Here is a 17,763-nt window from a genome sequence, read left to right as displayed (position 1 = left end):
GTCTAAAGAAGAAAAAATGCTTCACTGACCCAATACTCATGCAGACATTGAAGTTAGAGACCTTGAGTTTGTGTTAGTCAGGCAACAAAATACTATTTTTGCCATGTATAGGAAATATGGATCGAAAATATGTCTTTTTAAAACATACCATGAAGAGAACGAAAAGAGGAGAGAAAGGTAGCCTCGCTGAATAAGACATATTGAAGATCACTGTTCAGACATGTGCAACTTACCTCCTTCTTGCAATGGACGAAGGTGTGGTACTTGTAGTGATGGAGCGAATGATAAAGACTGTAGATCCTACACGTCTCTGTGGAGAGCTTTAGATCCTGAGAGAGAGAGAGAGAAAGAAGGAAACAGAAATGGAGGAACAGAGGAGAGAAAATCATTTTGGGGATTCTACAGTTCTTTTTGGTCCAGAAAAGGTGTCAGAAAAGGGATAGTGATTAGGTGGGTTATCCTGTCATGTATACTGTTTTGAATCTTTTACATTTAAGGGTGACATCTTAATAGGGCGCATTGAATATCATAATTTCCAGGATTTTGTTTAAAATGTCAACAGATCAAAATGATTAAATATATAGTTTTTCAGTACTCTCACTCAAACACTGTTTTCAGTGGGTGTGATTTCTGAGGTTTATGTATCATCACCGTGACCTGGTCATTATAATACTCTGTAGTATAACTAATTTTTCACATTTTTACATCCCTCCCTTTGAGCCATCCCCTGGAAAAGATAACAGCCGATACTAGATTAAACTGGACATTTAAAATGCTGACCAATTTAGGTCAAATTAGTTCACTCATTTAAGTTAGTAGATTCGCTACCAATTTTAGAAAGCGAACTCTAAAGACTCACCAATTCCCTAGCATCAGACTGAAAACACAAATACTGTATGAATCCACTTAAGAGACACAGTAGGCTGCAAAATAACAGCCAGCAGAATAGTAGAGTACTGAACTAAAGAGGAATGACTCACAAATCAAATCAAATCAAATCAAATCAAATCAAAGATGCGAGGAACACACTTCACCATAACATATAGGCCTACCCAGAAATTATTTGACATGGAAGTCAAAGTCAGTGTGCAGGACCACTTAAAAGCTCTTGCAGTGAGCAAAAATCTCATGGGCATCACAAAAGAGTGGCTTCTATACTTGCTTATGTATTGTCCATGTTGGTGTTCCCAGCTCCCTGCAAAAGTATGTGGACAGTGAAGCACTTTCTTTTTTTAGCTTTATATGGTTTTTAAATCAAAAATGTATATGAGGGATGAAGTACAGATTGCCAGCTTTTATTTGAGGGTATTTGTATAAATATTGTCCATTTACCATTTAGAAACAGTAACGCTTAGTTGTACATCGTCCCCATATTTCATGGCAACAAAAGTATTTGGCTTGGATGTGTTTCTGATTAGCCAGGTGTGTCTGTCACATCATTTGTGCAGGCATAAGAGAGCTGTCTATTGATTTTAGGTTTTGCATTTGCATTTGGAGTCTGCTATTGGTGTCTGTCAATATGAAGAAAGTCAAGGGGAAAAAAAATCCAAAAGAATCTCAGGAGAATCAAGAGGCTTACCTAAAGAATGCTGAAGAATGCTGACCATAATGAAAAAACCCAAACAACTGTCAGACAGACCGACAGATTAGGAACACTGTCCAGGACCACTCACCACTACGTCTCCTAAAGACACCCGCTTTCCCCTCTACTGTGTCCCTAAGAACTTCTATTGCCCCCCTTGTACTGTTTCTCAGTTTCTCCCCCCCCCCCAAAAAAAAACAAAAAAAAATGTTTTAGTAGAAGGCGATAGGGAGAAGGTTTTTCCTTCTATCAGTGGCCCCGGACCCGAGCTAGATTACTCTTCCTGCAACGAATGGTGGATTGCTGATTCACATGCTTAGTATTCCAATCTATTGATTGTAAGTCGCTTTGGAATAAGGCGTCTGCTAAATGCCAAAAATGTAAATGTAAATGTAAAGGAGGTAGGCGTGTCCGAGGCTACCATTCACAGAAGACTTCACCAGAACAACTACAGAGGCTTCACTGCAAGGTGCAAACCATTAGTGAAGCCGGGCATACACTGCAGGATTTCAGCCATGAATTTGCCAATGGCTTCATGGCGAAACGTACACATCAGCTGTAAGCACGAGTCATCGGAGTTTGTATTGGTCAACAATACGAGGCAATCACGCCCATTTGAATTCTGACATGTCAAAATTGTTTGGTCATGGTTCCTTTCTACTCCTGCAGTGTGAGAGGTACAATGGCAACATGCAAGTTGCGTTTGAGACCATACTTATAGAAAACGTATTATTAAAACGTATTATTATTAATAATATCTAATCATCGATTTGGAAACTATGAAATTGAAGAAAAGCTGCCTTTTTTATATAGCAAACATCATAAACATGCAAAAAAGCTGTCCGCACCTGGACTTCGTGTCCACATCTTACTATGGGTTGTTGTACTACCTGGCTTTATCCTCAAAAACAGGATGGTAAGTTTGTACAGTCTGCTAAAAGTACCTAAAAGTTGCTGCAGAGTTCTGGAAAAAGATAATAAAAGCATGTTCACTTATTTTGTCAACATGGAGCCTTTTACAGTCTAAAACTCCAGCAGATCAGTATAACAAACTCAATAATAACTTGGCTTCACATACCTATGTCACTAGACGAGTAACAGAAGGAAGGTTTTCACTCCCTAATGTAAACATGTGTTGTTTACTAGGATTTTGTATTGTTTACTTAGGATAGCCAAACAGTTATTTGATGTTTTGTGAGTAAGGTAGATAGCCCCGTTGTTAGCATCAGTTATCAGACCACTGAAACTGCTCACCACAATTATGCCACCCCTCTACAAAACTAATGAGATGGTGGGAGGAAGAAATACGTTGTCAAAGATAAAACATAATGAATAAATACATTTGTTGGAGACCTACTAAACATGCAACATAGTGTAATATGTTTCATGCACCATTTTAGTGTGTTTGTGTGTACCAGCTAGCCAAACAAGTGTTAGCTTGTTAGCTAGCTAGCTAGCCTTGTTAGAGATATAATAGATTATAGAAAAAGTAAATGCTTTTGTAATGAACGCTAATGTTGTCGCTAATGTAATCCTTATATCAAAAATAAGGATTAATTCATTGATATGTAGATTTGCTGTAGAATAATACTGTGGATTGAAATGATTTCACTAGCCTACTCCTTACAGTACAACAATAGTACACTGAGAGTCTATGGAAAACCTACACTAGCAGTGTGTCCACACCTCTGACCTGACATCTATGTTACAGAATGACGAGGTGAGAGATTCTGAGAGATGACACCTTGATGAGTCACCAGCACTTCAGGTATTTGTCATTGTCATTGTATAAGCAATTCTATTTTATGAACATAGTAGTATTTAGTAAAAGTGGTGTTGGTAACAGTGGGCAATCATTTTAAATGTACTGTCTTCTTTTTTTATTAGGCTACAGCTTTGATGCCCGGATGGGAAGGAACTACACCAAGTCCCACTAGATGCTTTATGGACTATAATGATAAATGCATACACACGGACACAACATTATAATTTTTTACCATTCTATTATTGTATTGCTCAATTGTATCTCCCCACGGCTGTCAGAACGGCAGAGTCACTACCCATCTTCCGTCGTAGACTGAAGACCCATCTCTTCAGGTTACACCTTAACTGCTCCTCCTGAGACATCTTCTGCCCCTCACCACTACGTCTCGTAAAGACACCCGCTTTCCCCTCTACTGTGTCCCTAAGAACTTCTATTGCCCCCCTTGTACTGTTTCTCTGTTTCTCCAGTGTAAAAAAACAACAAAAAACTAGGTTTTAGAAGAAGGTGATAGGAGAAGGTTTTTCCTTCTATCAATGGCCCCGGGCCTGAGCTAGATTACTCTTCCTGCTACGAATGGTGGACTGATGATTCTCATGCTTAGTATTCAAATGTATTGATTGTAAGTCGCTTTGGAATAAGGTGTCTGCTAAATGCCAAAAATGTAAATGTAAATGTTGTATCTTGCCTAATTTTTTCCATTGCCATGAATTTTACTCTCTTGTACTTGTAATGGGACATAATAAAATTATGATGAATCATGAATATTGAATTATTATTATTATTATTATTATTATTTAGCTATTTAAACGTGTCAGCCCTGCAATTTTGCTTCCTGAGGGTTAGCTGACAACCCCACTGACAGATGACAGGTAGGTAATGACAGGTAGTGTAATGGGGGAGTGGTTGTCTTGAGGGTGTGGTTGTCTTGAGGGAGTGATTAGGGTGGAGTTAACCAGCTATTGTTCCCACCCATTACCTCTGTGAAAAATGTCTCTGAAATGTCTCTGAAGACTTATCTCAGTACGGTGGTTCAGGGGGTATCACCATTAAAATATCCATGACTTCTTCAATTTGTTTCAGATTTCAATGTATGACACATCATTTTAAAGCTTACAATCTACCCTTTCATAATCTGGAAAAAACAGAAAAATGATTTTGCCCTAGTTGCGGACTTTTTAACCATGCTCTGTCACAAATTGTATGATGTATGACATATTTTAATGTTTGATATTTGTAATTTAAGTATGTTTTACATGTTAAATGTTATTTGTAATGTATGTTTTAAATGTGGACCCCACTAAAAGTAGCTCATGCCTATGGGTATAGCTATGTGGACAGATGAAATGAAGATTGACATTGACCAGAGTGATGGCAAGAGGAACGTGTAGTGGGAAAAGGTACTGCTCTAGATCCATTGTTGCATAGCGGTTGCATAGTTGATAAATAGTTTTTACACCAGATGTGTGTAATTATGGGTGTAATTACTCTTAATGTACTTTCTCTATCTATGCCTCTGTCCTACATTTAGCACCATGACTAACCTCATTAGATATGGTTGAAACTGAGGCCGTGCTGTGTTTAGACAACAGACATAATGCACAGGCAACACTGTGCTAAGAATCACAGTCTGAAGCAATGATGGTCAAGGTCTGTAGGTTTAGATTGAATGGCTACTACTGGGGCACAATATACAGGTCACTCTGTCTGTTACAGCAGGTTAACTGGTTACAATTTAGCATGACATGTATTTAAACCATTTATAGGGCAATACTATTTTGTAGAACTTTCAGAAAACATCACAAACCAGGAAGTGGGTTTGACAACCTATAATCAAGCTCTCTTGTGTACTCAGTATTTAGTCAAAACTATCAAATGATATACAACATGTACAAACGATCGATAGGCTATGGCCAGCTGCTGCCTCGAAGAAAAATTGAAAGATGTAACCTAAGTCACAACGTACTAGCAAGGTGATGCTACTAGCTAGCTACACAAGGTAGCTAGCTAGCTATATATTGATACCAGAGATGGGGGACGAGTCGCAAATTTGAGCACTTGAGACTTGCACATGTATACTCCCAACTCTGATTGATACTATCATGACTAGCTAACGTAGAGCTACTTATCTAGCTCCACACCAGTGTGGCTTTGTCGTAAGCTTGAAACAACTTGTAATTTAAACACTGATAGTACAGTTTGCTATATTCTTTGTGGGGCCACTGGTGTCAAATCAAATGTTATTTGTATAGCGCATAGCAAGCCTCTCAGTTGATGCCAATGTGAAAGGCACCTTTCAAACCGTTCATGAACTTATCTATTTTCATTCCGTAGCAGGCCATTAGCTTTGATGCAGTTTCTTACTGGATTATGTTTTCTTAAAATGGAATGACATCTCTGTCATTACTATAGTATACACAAGCATGAATAAACATTGATATGAATTATTCGTTTATGACTACTTATTATGAATCATGCAATGTTGGATGACTTTACTTGATGTCCCTTATAAACATGCATTGCAGTTCATAATTGCTTATGAAAGGTAAGGCTACTTCACTTGGAGTGCCCTATTTTATATGTTATAATGTACAGCAGATAATTAGCACCATGCTAAGTTACGTGTGTATGTTATTGTAATGTTGATAACTCTTTAATAAATGGTTAACAGTGTGATAGTTCATCAGTTATATACAGTATATGTTGGCACCTCTAATATTGTCAGTGGTTTTCTCCATAAGTACACAGGATAGAAGAGTAGCACCCAGAAACGACCAAACATTTGACATATTGGTGTCAGCTGTGGGATAGCTTCTGACGAACAGTGGATTGGCCCAACTGGTTCTTACCTGCTGCTTGGGTATGCTCTTTTTGACCCGGTTAAGGGTTTTGCGGTTGTAGCCCTCACCACCAAGGTGCAGTTTGACTGCTCCAGAGTCCAGGGGGTCTGCCGTCATCATGGGGAACATGTGCAGAGCATCCTAAAGAGAAAGACATTTTTTATAACACCTGTTTTTACAGATTTCACAACACAATATAATGGTGGGAAAGTTGGATGGAGATAAAAGGAACATCTGGTAATTGCAGTCTTCATATGTCACAGGCCTCTTTATCATAACAACATACACTGTAATTACGCTAGTAAATCGAGCAAATAAATTAAAGTAAATGAAACTAGGGGGTGTACTGAGTACTCCTTTCACTTGTTACGGCAGTGTGCATGGCGGAAAATGCTGCGCCTCTCACGCTTGCGGCTTCCATACAGACAGCGTTTCTGCTGCGGCTCTACTGCGGAGCTGCTACTGCCAGCCTTATCTGTGTACATTGAGTTTGCCTTTGATAATAGCCATCAATAATATAATGTTTAATTTCACTTCATTATGAAATTGTTCTGGGTTCAGTGTGGCTGCTCTAGTCCGTTAACATGGGCGCTGAAATGAAACGCACACGAGCTGTACAGGTACACTTTACAGAATGGGAGATGTGTGCGATGTGCCTGCTGCCACGATTGAATCAGAGCATTGCTGCGCCATCCCCCCACGCCGTCTCGTCCCCCCACGCCATCTCACCCCCCCACGCCATCTCATCCCCCCACGCCGTCTCGTTCACCTCAGACAGATAGTTTGATAGAAGCCTGTGGACGCCATGCGGCTGCAGCAGTCTGTGTTTATCCCAGCTCAAAATACATACCTTCCAAAACTGTGGTAATATTGTACAAGAATAAATAAAAAACTATTGATCTTTGATTTTGTGTGTAAGTTCATATCATATACTTTTGTACATACATTTGTAATCAAAAGATTACAGATTCAGGCTGTCATTTTATCTGTACTAGACCCTTTACGTTTGCTAATATCCGTTCTGACAGACTGGCACAGCTCGACTTGCGACCAACGCGCATCATTTTAAGCATTTAAATCGCACCCCCAGTTGTAAGATCACGAGTATCATCCGGATACGAGAATGAAGTCTTATAAACAGATACGGATCGACAATTAGAGATACACAGGAAGATGGATGTACCTGGTGCTGGGCGCTCATGTTCACTATCCTCAGAAGTCTCCTCTTCTGTTCGTTGAGTAAGCTGTCAATCTTCCTCATGGGTGGGAGGTACAACTCATCTAAGGGGCAAAGCGCAAAGAGTCATTGTCATTTTCTTTATTTCTAGAGTCTCTTAGAACTCAGTCATCTTATGACTCTTTCATCTTGCTGACTCCATTACCAATCTCCCAGACCATCGTTCTGTCTCTCTCTTTCTCTCAAGGTACTCCTTTTAAATCGTGTTGATTGGGCTTGCTTCAGCATTCACACCATCAGGCTACCTCTCTTTCCAGGGTTCCCAAATGACAGTGATTAAACTGTGCAGGTAGCATAGACACACATTTTATTAAAGGTATACTCAGTGATGTGACATTACCACAAGACATTTGGATGACTTCGGAGATGTTTCTGATTAATTCAAGCAAGACATTTCACTCTTGGCACACTACCTTAGTGCAACGTGACAGGTGTGAGACAAAAAGACAGGTGAGTGAACTGTCTTGTCTTTCTTCACATTCTCTGCCACTATTTTATGGCCACGTCATATCACTGAGTCTCCCTTTAAGTTGCAATGGACCACAATCTTGTCAGTTCCAAAACGGAGCTGTAAAAGCACTCGTTAACACTAGTAACAGGACAGAAACGTGTTGTCGTTTGGATCCTTGTTTCGGACGATCATAATTACATGTCGCGCAGAATTTGGTTAACTAATTCTACATCAGCAAAACAAATAATCCCACTGGGAATGTGCTTCCACCAGTCCATCTCTTCCTACATCAGGGGCCTCATTTATAGAAAGTACTCAGATCAAATTTTGATCTTACCCGTGTCGTACGTAGAAAACCACGTCAACGTAGTGATTTATACAATTTCAACGTGAGTCAATTTGACCGTGGAAACGATCGTAGCTCTACGTCGAGTATTGAACTTGCGTACGCACATTACCTACTGGTTATGCGGAGTTATTACAGGAATGTGAGCCGCACTGCCTACTGTAATTCATGCAAGTGGCTCGTAATAAAATTAACGATGTTGTTATCAGCCGAGAAAATGAGTTTAATTCAAGATTGAAAAGGAACTGATGTTTATGATTGTATTTCAGTCTTCCTTTATATCCCTCCGGAGCTGTCTATCTCCCCTTCAACATGCCTAGTGCGTTCCACAACGGACCTTGCCCGGCCACGCGCTAAATTATACTGGATTTTCTCCGGTGTCTGGGAGTGAGCAAAGTGAGTGAGCAGCCATATAAGAATAAGACCACCTGATAAGAATAAGACCATTATATTATTACAGTATAAGCAGCACTCGATTTGAGGGGGGATGGCATCCCCCCAGAAATAAAAACAGTCAAAATCGCCCCCCTCTTTCCATACTTTATGTCATTTTATCAATGAACGTGGTATTACTGCTATTTCAAGGTGCGAGGGGGCACGCACACATGCAATGACATTTTTACCAAGTTACTGACACTGAAGTCACTGACGCTGAGGGGATGCTAAAATTGTCCTCATATGATAAAATCCACCACCTCCCCTGATTTTCTTTTACAACTTGAGTACTGAGTATAAGCATGTGCCTGGTTTAAACCATCTCAGCCCATTTTATAAATAATGCTTACGTCCGTTTAGAAAAATTCGCTTACGTGAAAGTCAAAGATGACGTTCAAGTACTTTTTTATAAATGAGGCCCCAGGACAGATAAAGTATAGGAGACATCGAAAGGAAACGGAACGCATTCCATCTTTCTTTTTTTCTTTTTCTCTCACATGATCACCTAACTCTTTCTTTCACAAAAGCATACTGCCCCATTTTCTCACACTGTCACACCCTCCCCTCACCGTGTGTGTCTTCCAGGGCCTGGATCATGTCAGGGTCAAGAGCTGTGCTGACCAGCATCTCCACGTAGCTCCTAAACATCTCCCTCATGGCTCTGCTGTTCACCCCTCCTCTGACTGGCACTACGGGACAGAGAGCAGACAGACACACAGGGTCAACTAAGACAACCACTTCCTCACATACGCAATCACATGTCCAAACACACACACACACACATACAGAGCTACATGTACACATACATCCACAAACAAGTATAGGGACAGAGATGGGAAAAGATACATGGGCATTCCTCACATTTGTCAAGACGTTCTAATATCAGTGTCGGGCACAGGCACAGGGCACAGATGTTTTTGATGTAACCTGTTGGGTCACAACCAGGGACTTCCTGTATGCAGGCCACTGATGCAGTCAACCTTGTGGTACCAGGGCTACGTCTGGGACATGTCATAGGCCTTATTCCAATTAACCTCCACCTACCTTTGACCTTCCCCCATGGAGAGATCTGCAACTGGGGGGGGGGGGGACTGGGGACCTCTTGCGTGGATGCCACAGACGTACAGTAAACCATAGTCTCACTAAGTCAGACTTCAGGGTTCTGAGTTGACGGAAACTGAGACTGACAACCTCAAGGGGTACATCTGGGCTTAGAAGTCGCAGGCAGGGCTAATTTATAAATAAGTGTGTGGGGAGCATGGCGCGTTCTGGCCTGCAGAGGGAGCCAGACTGTCGTTGGGGGGGGAATAATGAGCTGATTACGGACAGGTGTCAGTGATCAGACTCGTTATCCCACTGGTCTATTTAACCTGTGTGTGTTTGTTCCCTCGGGAGTGAAGGAGGGGGGGAAAACCTGCCGAGGTGTTGGAGAGAGACAGAGAGACGAGAGAGAGAGAAAGCAACAGAACAACGGCAGAGCCAGCTGAGTCCCGAAAGGGGAGTCAGCGCCGTTTGAAGTCGCCGCAGCGGGTCCCGAGAGGGGAAGCCGGTGGGCGGAGCGGCAGTGACGGCCGCGCGCTGCGCTTAGTATTTATTCTTTATTATTTTGAAAGACTCGCTCAGCACGTCAGTGACGTTGCTGAGCCGTGCTGTAAACAAATAAAAACGTATTTACAGCTGTTCCTTTGTGTCGACCTCCCTCTGTGCCTAGAGACTCTTACATCTGGCACCCAACGTGGGGCACAGAGAGGGGGTCGGCACACGCAGAAAGGACGATGGATGCAGAACTAGGCCAGGTGGTGGCGCACCTGGCCCGTATGCAGCAGGACCAGATGGCCTTGTTCACGGAGCTGTCGCGGGGACAGGCCGAGGAGCGGGCCAGGTTCCGGGAGCTACTCGTCCGGACCGAACCAGCCGAGGGGCGTCCCCGGGTCCGGCCCCAGAAGATGGGGGAACGGGATGACCCGGAGGCATTCCTCGCAACCTTCGAGGGGCTGGCCAGGGCGGCTGGGTGGCCGGAGCCGATATGGGCGTCCCAGCTGCTGCCCCTCCTCACCGGGGAAGCGCAGATCGCGGCGCACGGGCTCCCGGCGGCCGCCCAAGCCGACTACACCATCGTGGCCAAGGCGATCCGGGACTGGCTGGGGCTCAGCCCAGAGGAACATCGCCACCGGTTCCGCGCCGGAAGCCGACCGCCGGAGCCGACCGTCCGGTGCTGTACCTGAGCCGAAAGCTGTCGGAGCGGGAGGGCAGGTACAGCACGGTGGAGAAGGAGTGCCTGGCCATTCGATGGGCGGTCGGCGCCCTCCGGTACTACCTGCTGGGGCGCTCGTTCACCCTCTACTCCGACCATGCTCCCCTACAATGGCTCCACCGCATGAAGGATACCAACGCGAGGATCACCCGGTGGTACCTCGCGTTGCAACCCTTCAATTTCATAGTGGTTCATAGGCCGGGGGCGCAGATGGTCGTGGCCGACTTCCTCTCCCGTGCAGGGGGGGGGGGGAGTAGGCTATCGGCCGGTTGTGTTCCCGGCCTCGAACTGGCGGTGGGGGTGTGTGGGGAGCATGGCGCGTTCTGGCCTGCAGAGGGAGCCAGACTGTCGTTGGGGGGGGAATAATGAGCTGATTACGGACAGGTGTCAGTGATCAGACTCGTTATCCCACTGGTCTATTTAACCTGTGTGTGTTTGTTCCCTCGGGAGTGAAGGAGACGGGGAAAACCTGCCGAGGTGTTGGAGAGAGACAGAGAGACGAGAGAGAGAGAGAAAGCAACAGAACAACGGCAGAGCCAGCTGAGTCCCGAAAGGGGAGTCAGCGCCGCTTGAAGTCGCCGCAGCGGGTGGGCGGAGCGGCAGTGACGGCCGCGTGCTGCGCTTAGTATTTATTCTTTATTATTTTGAAAGACTCGCTCAGCACGTCAGTGACGTTGCTGAGCCGTGCTGTAAACAAATAAAAACGTATTTACAGCTGTTCCTTTGTGTCGACCTCCCTCTGTGCCTAGAGACTCTTACAAAGTGTGAATTCCAAATCACCTCAGCTCCATTTATACCATTTTAAAATGTATTTAAGGCTATTTAAGCCATTATTAAGCCCAATATTGTTGAGAAGTGAATTTAAGACGTAAATGGATACCATGTTTTAATTTAGGGGAACTACTTAAATTATTCTTTCAAATACATGTAACAGAAAGAATGCCCATCTCTATATAGGTATAGCTAATGTCAAAGAGTTTCACACAGACGGGATAAAGAATACATGTACATGTACAACACAGACAAAGACATCCAACATGAGACACCTGGGGCCAGTTGCAAAAAGATAGACCCAGTCTAAGACTTAGATCGCACTTAAAGTCAGTCTTGCTATAGACTCTAAAATGTTCCTGTTGCATAAAGCTCACCTATGAGTGACTAAAGTAAGACTGACTTAGATAGCCTGTCACACAATGCATTCTAGGTAAAATAAGAAATAAGAAAAAAAAAATTGCGGCCGAAACAGCTACACCTGGGGCGGAAGATCTGAGATTTCTTCTGCTGAAAACGTATGTATATTGGAGGAATATAATGTGGAGAAAAGTATACTGCTTAGCTGTTTTAACCAGTGATGTAGTTTACCGCGCTGGAGTTACAGTGTTACCTAGCTACTAGCCCTGACTCGTTCCCATAGCAACACAGCTCTTAAATCAAGCTTAGGGTTAGGGGAAGGAGGCTAACTTTCTAACCTCAAAATAAGTCAGTCTTATTTTTTTATGCAACAGGCAGTATTAATTAGACTGGTCTAACATGAGAATATAAGACTAGTCTAAGGCTTAGACCAGTCTTAATCTATGTTTATGCAACCGGCCCCATGTTATCTTCTTACTCTCTCAGACACTTACTCTACAGACAAAGTAGCGTGTACAGTTCCTCACCTTCATCCTCACTTGGGGGGTCTGCAGAGGAGTCCGACTCAGAGGAGGAGGGGACTTCTTTTAGCCACTTCTTCCTCTTCTTGGGAGGAGGTTCCGTCTTCACTTTCACAGGCCTGACCCTAGAGGAACGCTCCACCTTTTTCTCTCCCCCTCCTGCTCTTTTCTCCTCCTTAACTCTCCCTCGCTCAATTCCACTGCCCCTTCTCTCCACCTTCTCCTGAGACAGCTGGCTTTTCCTCTCTTTCTCCTCCCTTTCCTTCTCTTTTTCCCGCTCCCTTTCTCGCTGTTTCTCCTTTTCCCTTTCTCTCTCCTTCTCCCTCTCTCTCTCCTTTTCCTTGACCCTCCGCTCTCTCTCCCTCTCCTTCTCTTTCTGCTCCCTCTCCTTCAGCTCCCTCTCTTTCTCCTTCTGCTCTCTCTCTTTCTCCTTCTCCTTCTTCTCTTTCTCCTTCAGCTCCCTCTCTTTCTCCTTCTGTTCCTTCTCTTTGTCCTTCAACTCCCTCTCTTTCTCCTTCTGTTCCCTCACCTTCTCCTTCTTCTCTTTCTCCTTCTGCTCTCTCTCTTTGTCCTTCTCCTTCCTCTCCTTCTCTTTCTGCTCCTTCTCTTTCTGCTCCTTCTCTTTCTGCTCCTTCTCCTTCTCCTTCCTCTCCTTCTCCTTCTGTTCCCTCTCTCGTTCCTTCTGCTCCTTCTCCTTCTGTTCCCTCTCTCTTTCCTTCTGTTCTTTCTCCTTCTGTTCTTTCTCCTTCTGCTCCTTCTCTTTCTGCTCCCTCTCTCTTTCTCTCTGCTCTCTCTCCCTCTGTCTATCTCTCTCCCTCTCTTCTCTCTCTACATGGGGAGTTTGGTTAAGGGCCGGGGGTGGGAGCTTGGGCAGTGACTGGCGCCTGTTAATTGACAAAAAAACAGCAAAGATAAATCCCACTGAAAGCCGGCTCTACGCTTGGAGGAGGAAGCGTAGCAAACAGACAGTGGGCAGTCAGTGGAACGATGGTGAACAGCCATAGAGCAGCTCCAACTGTGTAGACTCAAACTAATAAACCTTTACTTTCTCTCCTCTGTTATCCTGCCTGTTTTTTTGTGTGTTTTGTTTTACATTTTAGCATTGTTAGAAGTTCAAAATGACAAATAATCGCCAACCGTTCTCTCTCTCATTGTTATCTGAGTGATTAGAAGGAAGGGTCTTGTCGCTACCTAGTGGTGGCTTTCGGCAGCGCATCACACCTTGTGTCCGCTGCAGCGGCGGCTCTGAGGTAAACCACCGTTTGCGATGGCAGTGTGAACCTTTTCAACAGTGGCCTGTTGTAGGTGTTAGCAATAATGGTAACAGCCCAGTATTGATTTAGGAGCTACTCCAGCGCACAAGAGATATTGGCTAGGGGATTAGCCATTAAGGCGACACTGACAACACACATTGGAGTATTGCACAGACACACAGCGGACACACAGAGAGAACATACCTCAGAGTGAGACCGGGTCTGTGCCAAGGTTTCCGCGAGCACACTCGGACGTAGTCCTTTTTATTGACGTTCTCCAAGAACTTCACGTACAGACGCTGGTACCGCATTTTGGCATCGCCGAAGTAACCCAGATACTAGGGAGAAAGGTCAAAACTGTAAGACTACAATAATCCTCTGTTCTGAAAATTAGGGTTAATATAATTTTCTGTATAAAAAAAAACTGGGGAGGGTCTGACTAATCATGTCGTCTACGCGTGTGTCTATACAATCTGCAGCTCATGTCAGTTCGACACTCACCTCATTACCCATAATCAAACATGCTCTGAGTGAGCAGGGTCAGCAGAAAAAAATGGAAACAATGTGGAAAATGCTAACTTAAAACTGGAAATGCTCGTTTGAAATCTGTTGTGCTCAAGGAATTCGACAACATGACTTTAAGCTATATACATCATTTGTTCCAAAAATCCTACGTCAACGAAAACATAAACAATACAGTAATAAGTCCATATGGCTTTAATAACGATGAGGTACTACACCTGTTCTACTGCCACACAGGTATTTAGTAGTCATATTTAATTTGGACTCTCTAATCACTGATAGCTAACTTTAAAGCGGAGGAGAGAGACTTGATTGAAAGGGGGAAGTGGTATGTGAACTAACGTTGCTAGTGGCACAGAACTGCCTCTGTCCGTCTTTGATCTCAGGACTGAACTTCTGCAGCAGGGCCTTCTGCACCCTCCAGATGGGGGGCGGCTCGCGGCCGGTCTGCAGGGCCATCTGAGGAGACAGAGGAGGACGTTTGTCAAGACTGCAACTGGAGCCGATACATTTGGTTCTAACTGTGGTGAACGTTGTGATTGATTCTATGCCATACTTGCAATGATGTCATTATGTGATTATATGTCAATAATTGGCCACGGCAAATAATCCTAATGGGCGTAATGCCTGTGTTCTCCTCCCACAACTAAACAGCATTTGGGTAATGTCATTCAGCATTGTGCATATAGGCCTATTCCACCCAATAAGGACTTGAATATTTGCATATAAAATGTTTGTAGCCTGCATTACATACTCAGGACCTCCAATTACAAAGCAATTTGATTGGATGAATAGTAATGGTAATTCTGTGTGGCCTAATGATACATAAACGTTAACATAAAGCCATGTAACAAAGAGAGAAGGACTAAGGGCACTGTTAGTATGTTCTCAAAATATCATCATTCTGCGCATCCGTGCCTCATAGATATCATAACAAGACAAGCTTGTATTGACTTCCCGGGATTATTTTAGAATTACGCATTTTGCCTGAAATGATAGCAATAATAAGAGAGAAGACATATAAACAACATATTTAATACTAAAGCAGACAACACATAGGGTGATTACTATAGACTAAAGCTCATACAAATGTGTACACACACACACACACACACACACACACACACACACACAAAAGACAATACCCCCAGGCCCAAAAAAACACCACTCTCATCCCCCCTCACCTTGAGAGTACCGATGTCCTCAGTCCGCACAACAAACTCGTCCCGCTCCCGGAAGATGCCTTCGCCCCCGCTCTCACTGTCCTCCTCCTCGCTCTCCCCGGCGATAGCCGCGTTGCCCTGCTTCTTGGCCAGGTGCAACGAGGTGATCTTGGGAATAGGCGCATCTTCCGGGGTAGGGGGAGACGACGGCGGGGAGGAAGGAGAGGAAGGAGAGGCCTGTGCCTGCTCCAGGTCTGTGAGGGGAGGAGGCGAGGAGGAGAGAGGAGGGGTGGCAGAAGGGGGGAGCGTGGGAGGCGGTGGGTAAGGGGGAGAGGGCAGGGCCATGAGAGATTGGTCGGGAGGTGGATAAGAGGCGGGGTGGTGGTGGTGTTGTTCAGGGGACGGCTGTTGCTGTTCCTCTTCCTCGTCTTGCTGGAGGGGGAGGGGAGAAGGGAGGGAAAGCGGCGGGGGGGAGGAGGGGGTAGCCGGGGAGGGGGAGAGGGATGGTGGGGAGAGGGGTACAGGGGCAAGGGGAGGCTCAGATGGAGAATCTGTGGGGAGAGGAAACAAGTCTCTTTTAGGGCTATTATTATTGTTGTATCTGAAACATAATTCCAATAATGTTCTTAAGATTTCAATTGTTTTAATGCCTGTGGTTTTTAGAGTGTCTGAATGTCGTTTCCCAGGTGATGTTAGAATCAGTGAGTTGAGGACGTAGAATTCTATTAATACACTATGAAACTCCATACCTGATAAACTGCAGACTATAAATAATCCCAGCTAGCAGATTTGTGGTATGAGTGGTCAGCGGTCTTAATAACTAAACACTCAAAAAAATGTTTTCTTGTGTTTTCAGCCTGGTGTGAACTTTATCCTCTTTTACTACTATCTCTTAATATATTCATAATTGTTTTATGTTCTCACAGCCATGAAATGTCTAGTATCATTACATTATAACATTATATAATATAATATAATGATATACACTCACCGGCCACTTCATTAGGTACACCTTTTTCAACTGCTCATTAACACAAATATCTAATCAGCCAATCATGTGGCAGCAACTCATAATATTGCGTTATAATGTATTTATTATTATAAAACATGAAATATATTTTTAAAATGTATATAAAAGATATACACCGGCCACTTCATTAGGTACACCTTTTCAACTGCTCGTTACCGCAAATATCTAATCAGCCAATCACATGCCAGCAACAAAATGCATTTAGGTATGTAGACATGGACAAGACGATCTGCTGAAGTTCAAACTAAGCATCAGAATGAGGAAGAGAGGTGATTTAAGTGACTTTGAACGTGGCATGGTTATTGGTGCCAGACAGGCCGGTTTGAGTATTTCAGAAAGTGCTGATCTGTGTGATTTTCCTGTACAACCACTCGTTACAACCAAGGCATGCAGAAGAGCATCAGAAGAGCATCCCTCAACACACAACACGTGGAACCCTGAAGCAGGCTACAGCAGCAGAAGACCACACCGGGTGCCACTCCTGTCAGCTAAGAACAGGAAACTGAAACCCCTTTCACACATACGAGCCTTCCCAGTAGATTGATCCATGGAATTTCCCTGGTATGGGGGTATGTGTGACCGCGACTGACCAGGGAAATCCTCGTCATCCTCCTCATGGCGGCGCACAAAGTAAGGCACGAGACACCAGTGTTTCCTCTATATGCATTTATTCGTGGCGGGCCGCCACGAATGAATTTCCTCCGCCACTAATTGATTCAGACAGTCCACTTTGATTCAGGCTGTGCAGAAAGGCAGCGAGTTATTATGACCGGAGAACAGAAAAAAAGCAGATTGAAGCTAGATTTAGGCCGCTTCCAGACCTACATTTCATTACGATTTAGGGCGTAGTTAATTACAATATGTTACAATGTTGCAATTAACCTCGTCGTTTGTGTTCGCACTGCAATCGAGACTGAATCGCTCTCAAGCGCGCTTTCAAAACAGTTTTGTGATTGGTCCGAATTTAGCGGGACATTTGGATTTCTCTCTTCGCCCGTCGCCGGTCCCTTTAATCCCGTAAACGTATCCTAATCGAAAATGCAACATCATCAGCGACGACTGTGGGTTATTGCATTTACTGCTGTTCTCTGGTTCATGTTCTTATACCAGTGCTCAGTATAGAGTATTTTAAATGAACATTCGTAATGTATGTCTCTGATGTTCATGGTCAATTAAATCAGCCTATTTTGTGAAACAAATAATGTTCCCGCTAATGGGTTAACCGAGCATTCTCGC

General features: G+C 43.9%; 1 protein-coding gene across 1 annotated transcript in view; it reads right to left on the bottom strand.

Annotated features, from left to right (window-relative positions):
- Positions 1–17,763, bottom strand: part of prr12b (proline rich 12b) — a gene marked incomplete at both ends in the record, with an annotated part of 47,647 nt that overhangs the window by 2,099 nt on the left and 27,785 nt on the right. The window contains 8 exons of the mRNA XM_080523677.1: positions 234–329; positions 6,194–6,325; positions 7,368–7,465; positions 9,223–9,342; positions 12,566–13,443; positions 14,017–14,150; positions 14,677–14,793; positions 15,519–16,048. Coding sequence (XP_080379803.1) covers positions 234–329; positions 6,194–6,325; positions 7,368–7,465; positions 9,223–9,342; positions 12,566–13,443; positions 14,017–14,150; positions 14,677–14,793; positions 15,519–16,048 — 2,105 coding nt within the window. The remainder of the gene's footprint in view (positions 1–233; positions 330–6,193; positions 6,326–7,367; positions 7,466–9,222; positions 9,343–12,565; positions 13,444–14,016; positions 14,151–14,676; positions 14,794–15,518; positions 16,049–17,763) is intronic.

This window comes from Nansenia antarctica (genome assembly GCF_963989245.1).
Source record: "Nansenia antarctica genome assembly, chromosome: 2".
Taxonomy (NCBI): Eukaryota; Metazoa; Chordata; class Actinopteri; order Argentiniformes; family Microstomatidae; genus Nansenia; species Nansenia antarctica.
This window is presented reverse-complemented; position numbering and strand designations above follow the sequence as displayed.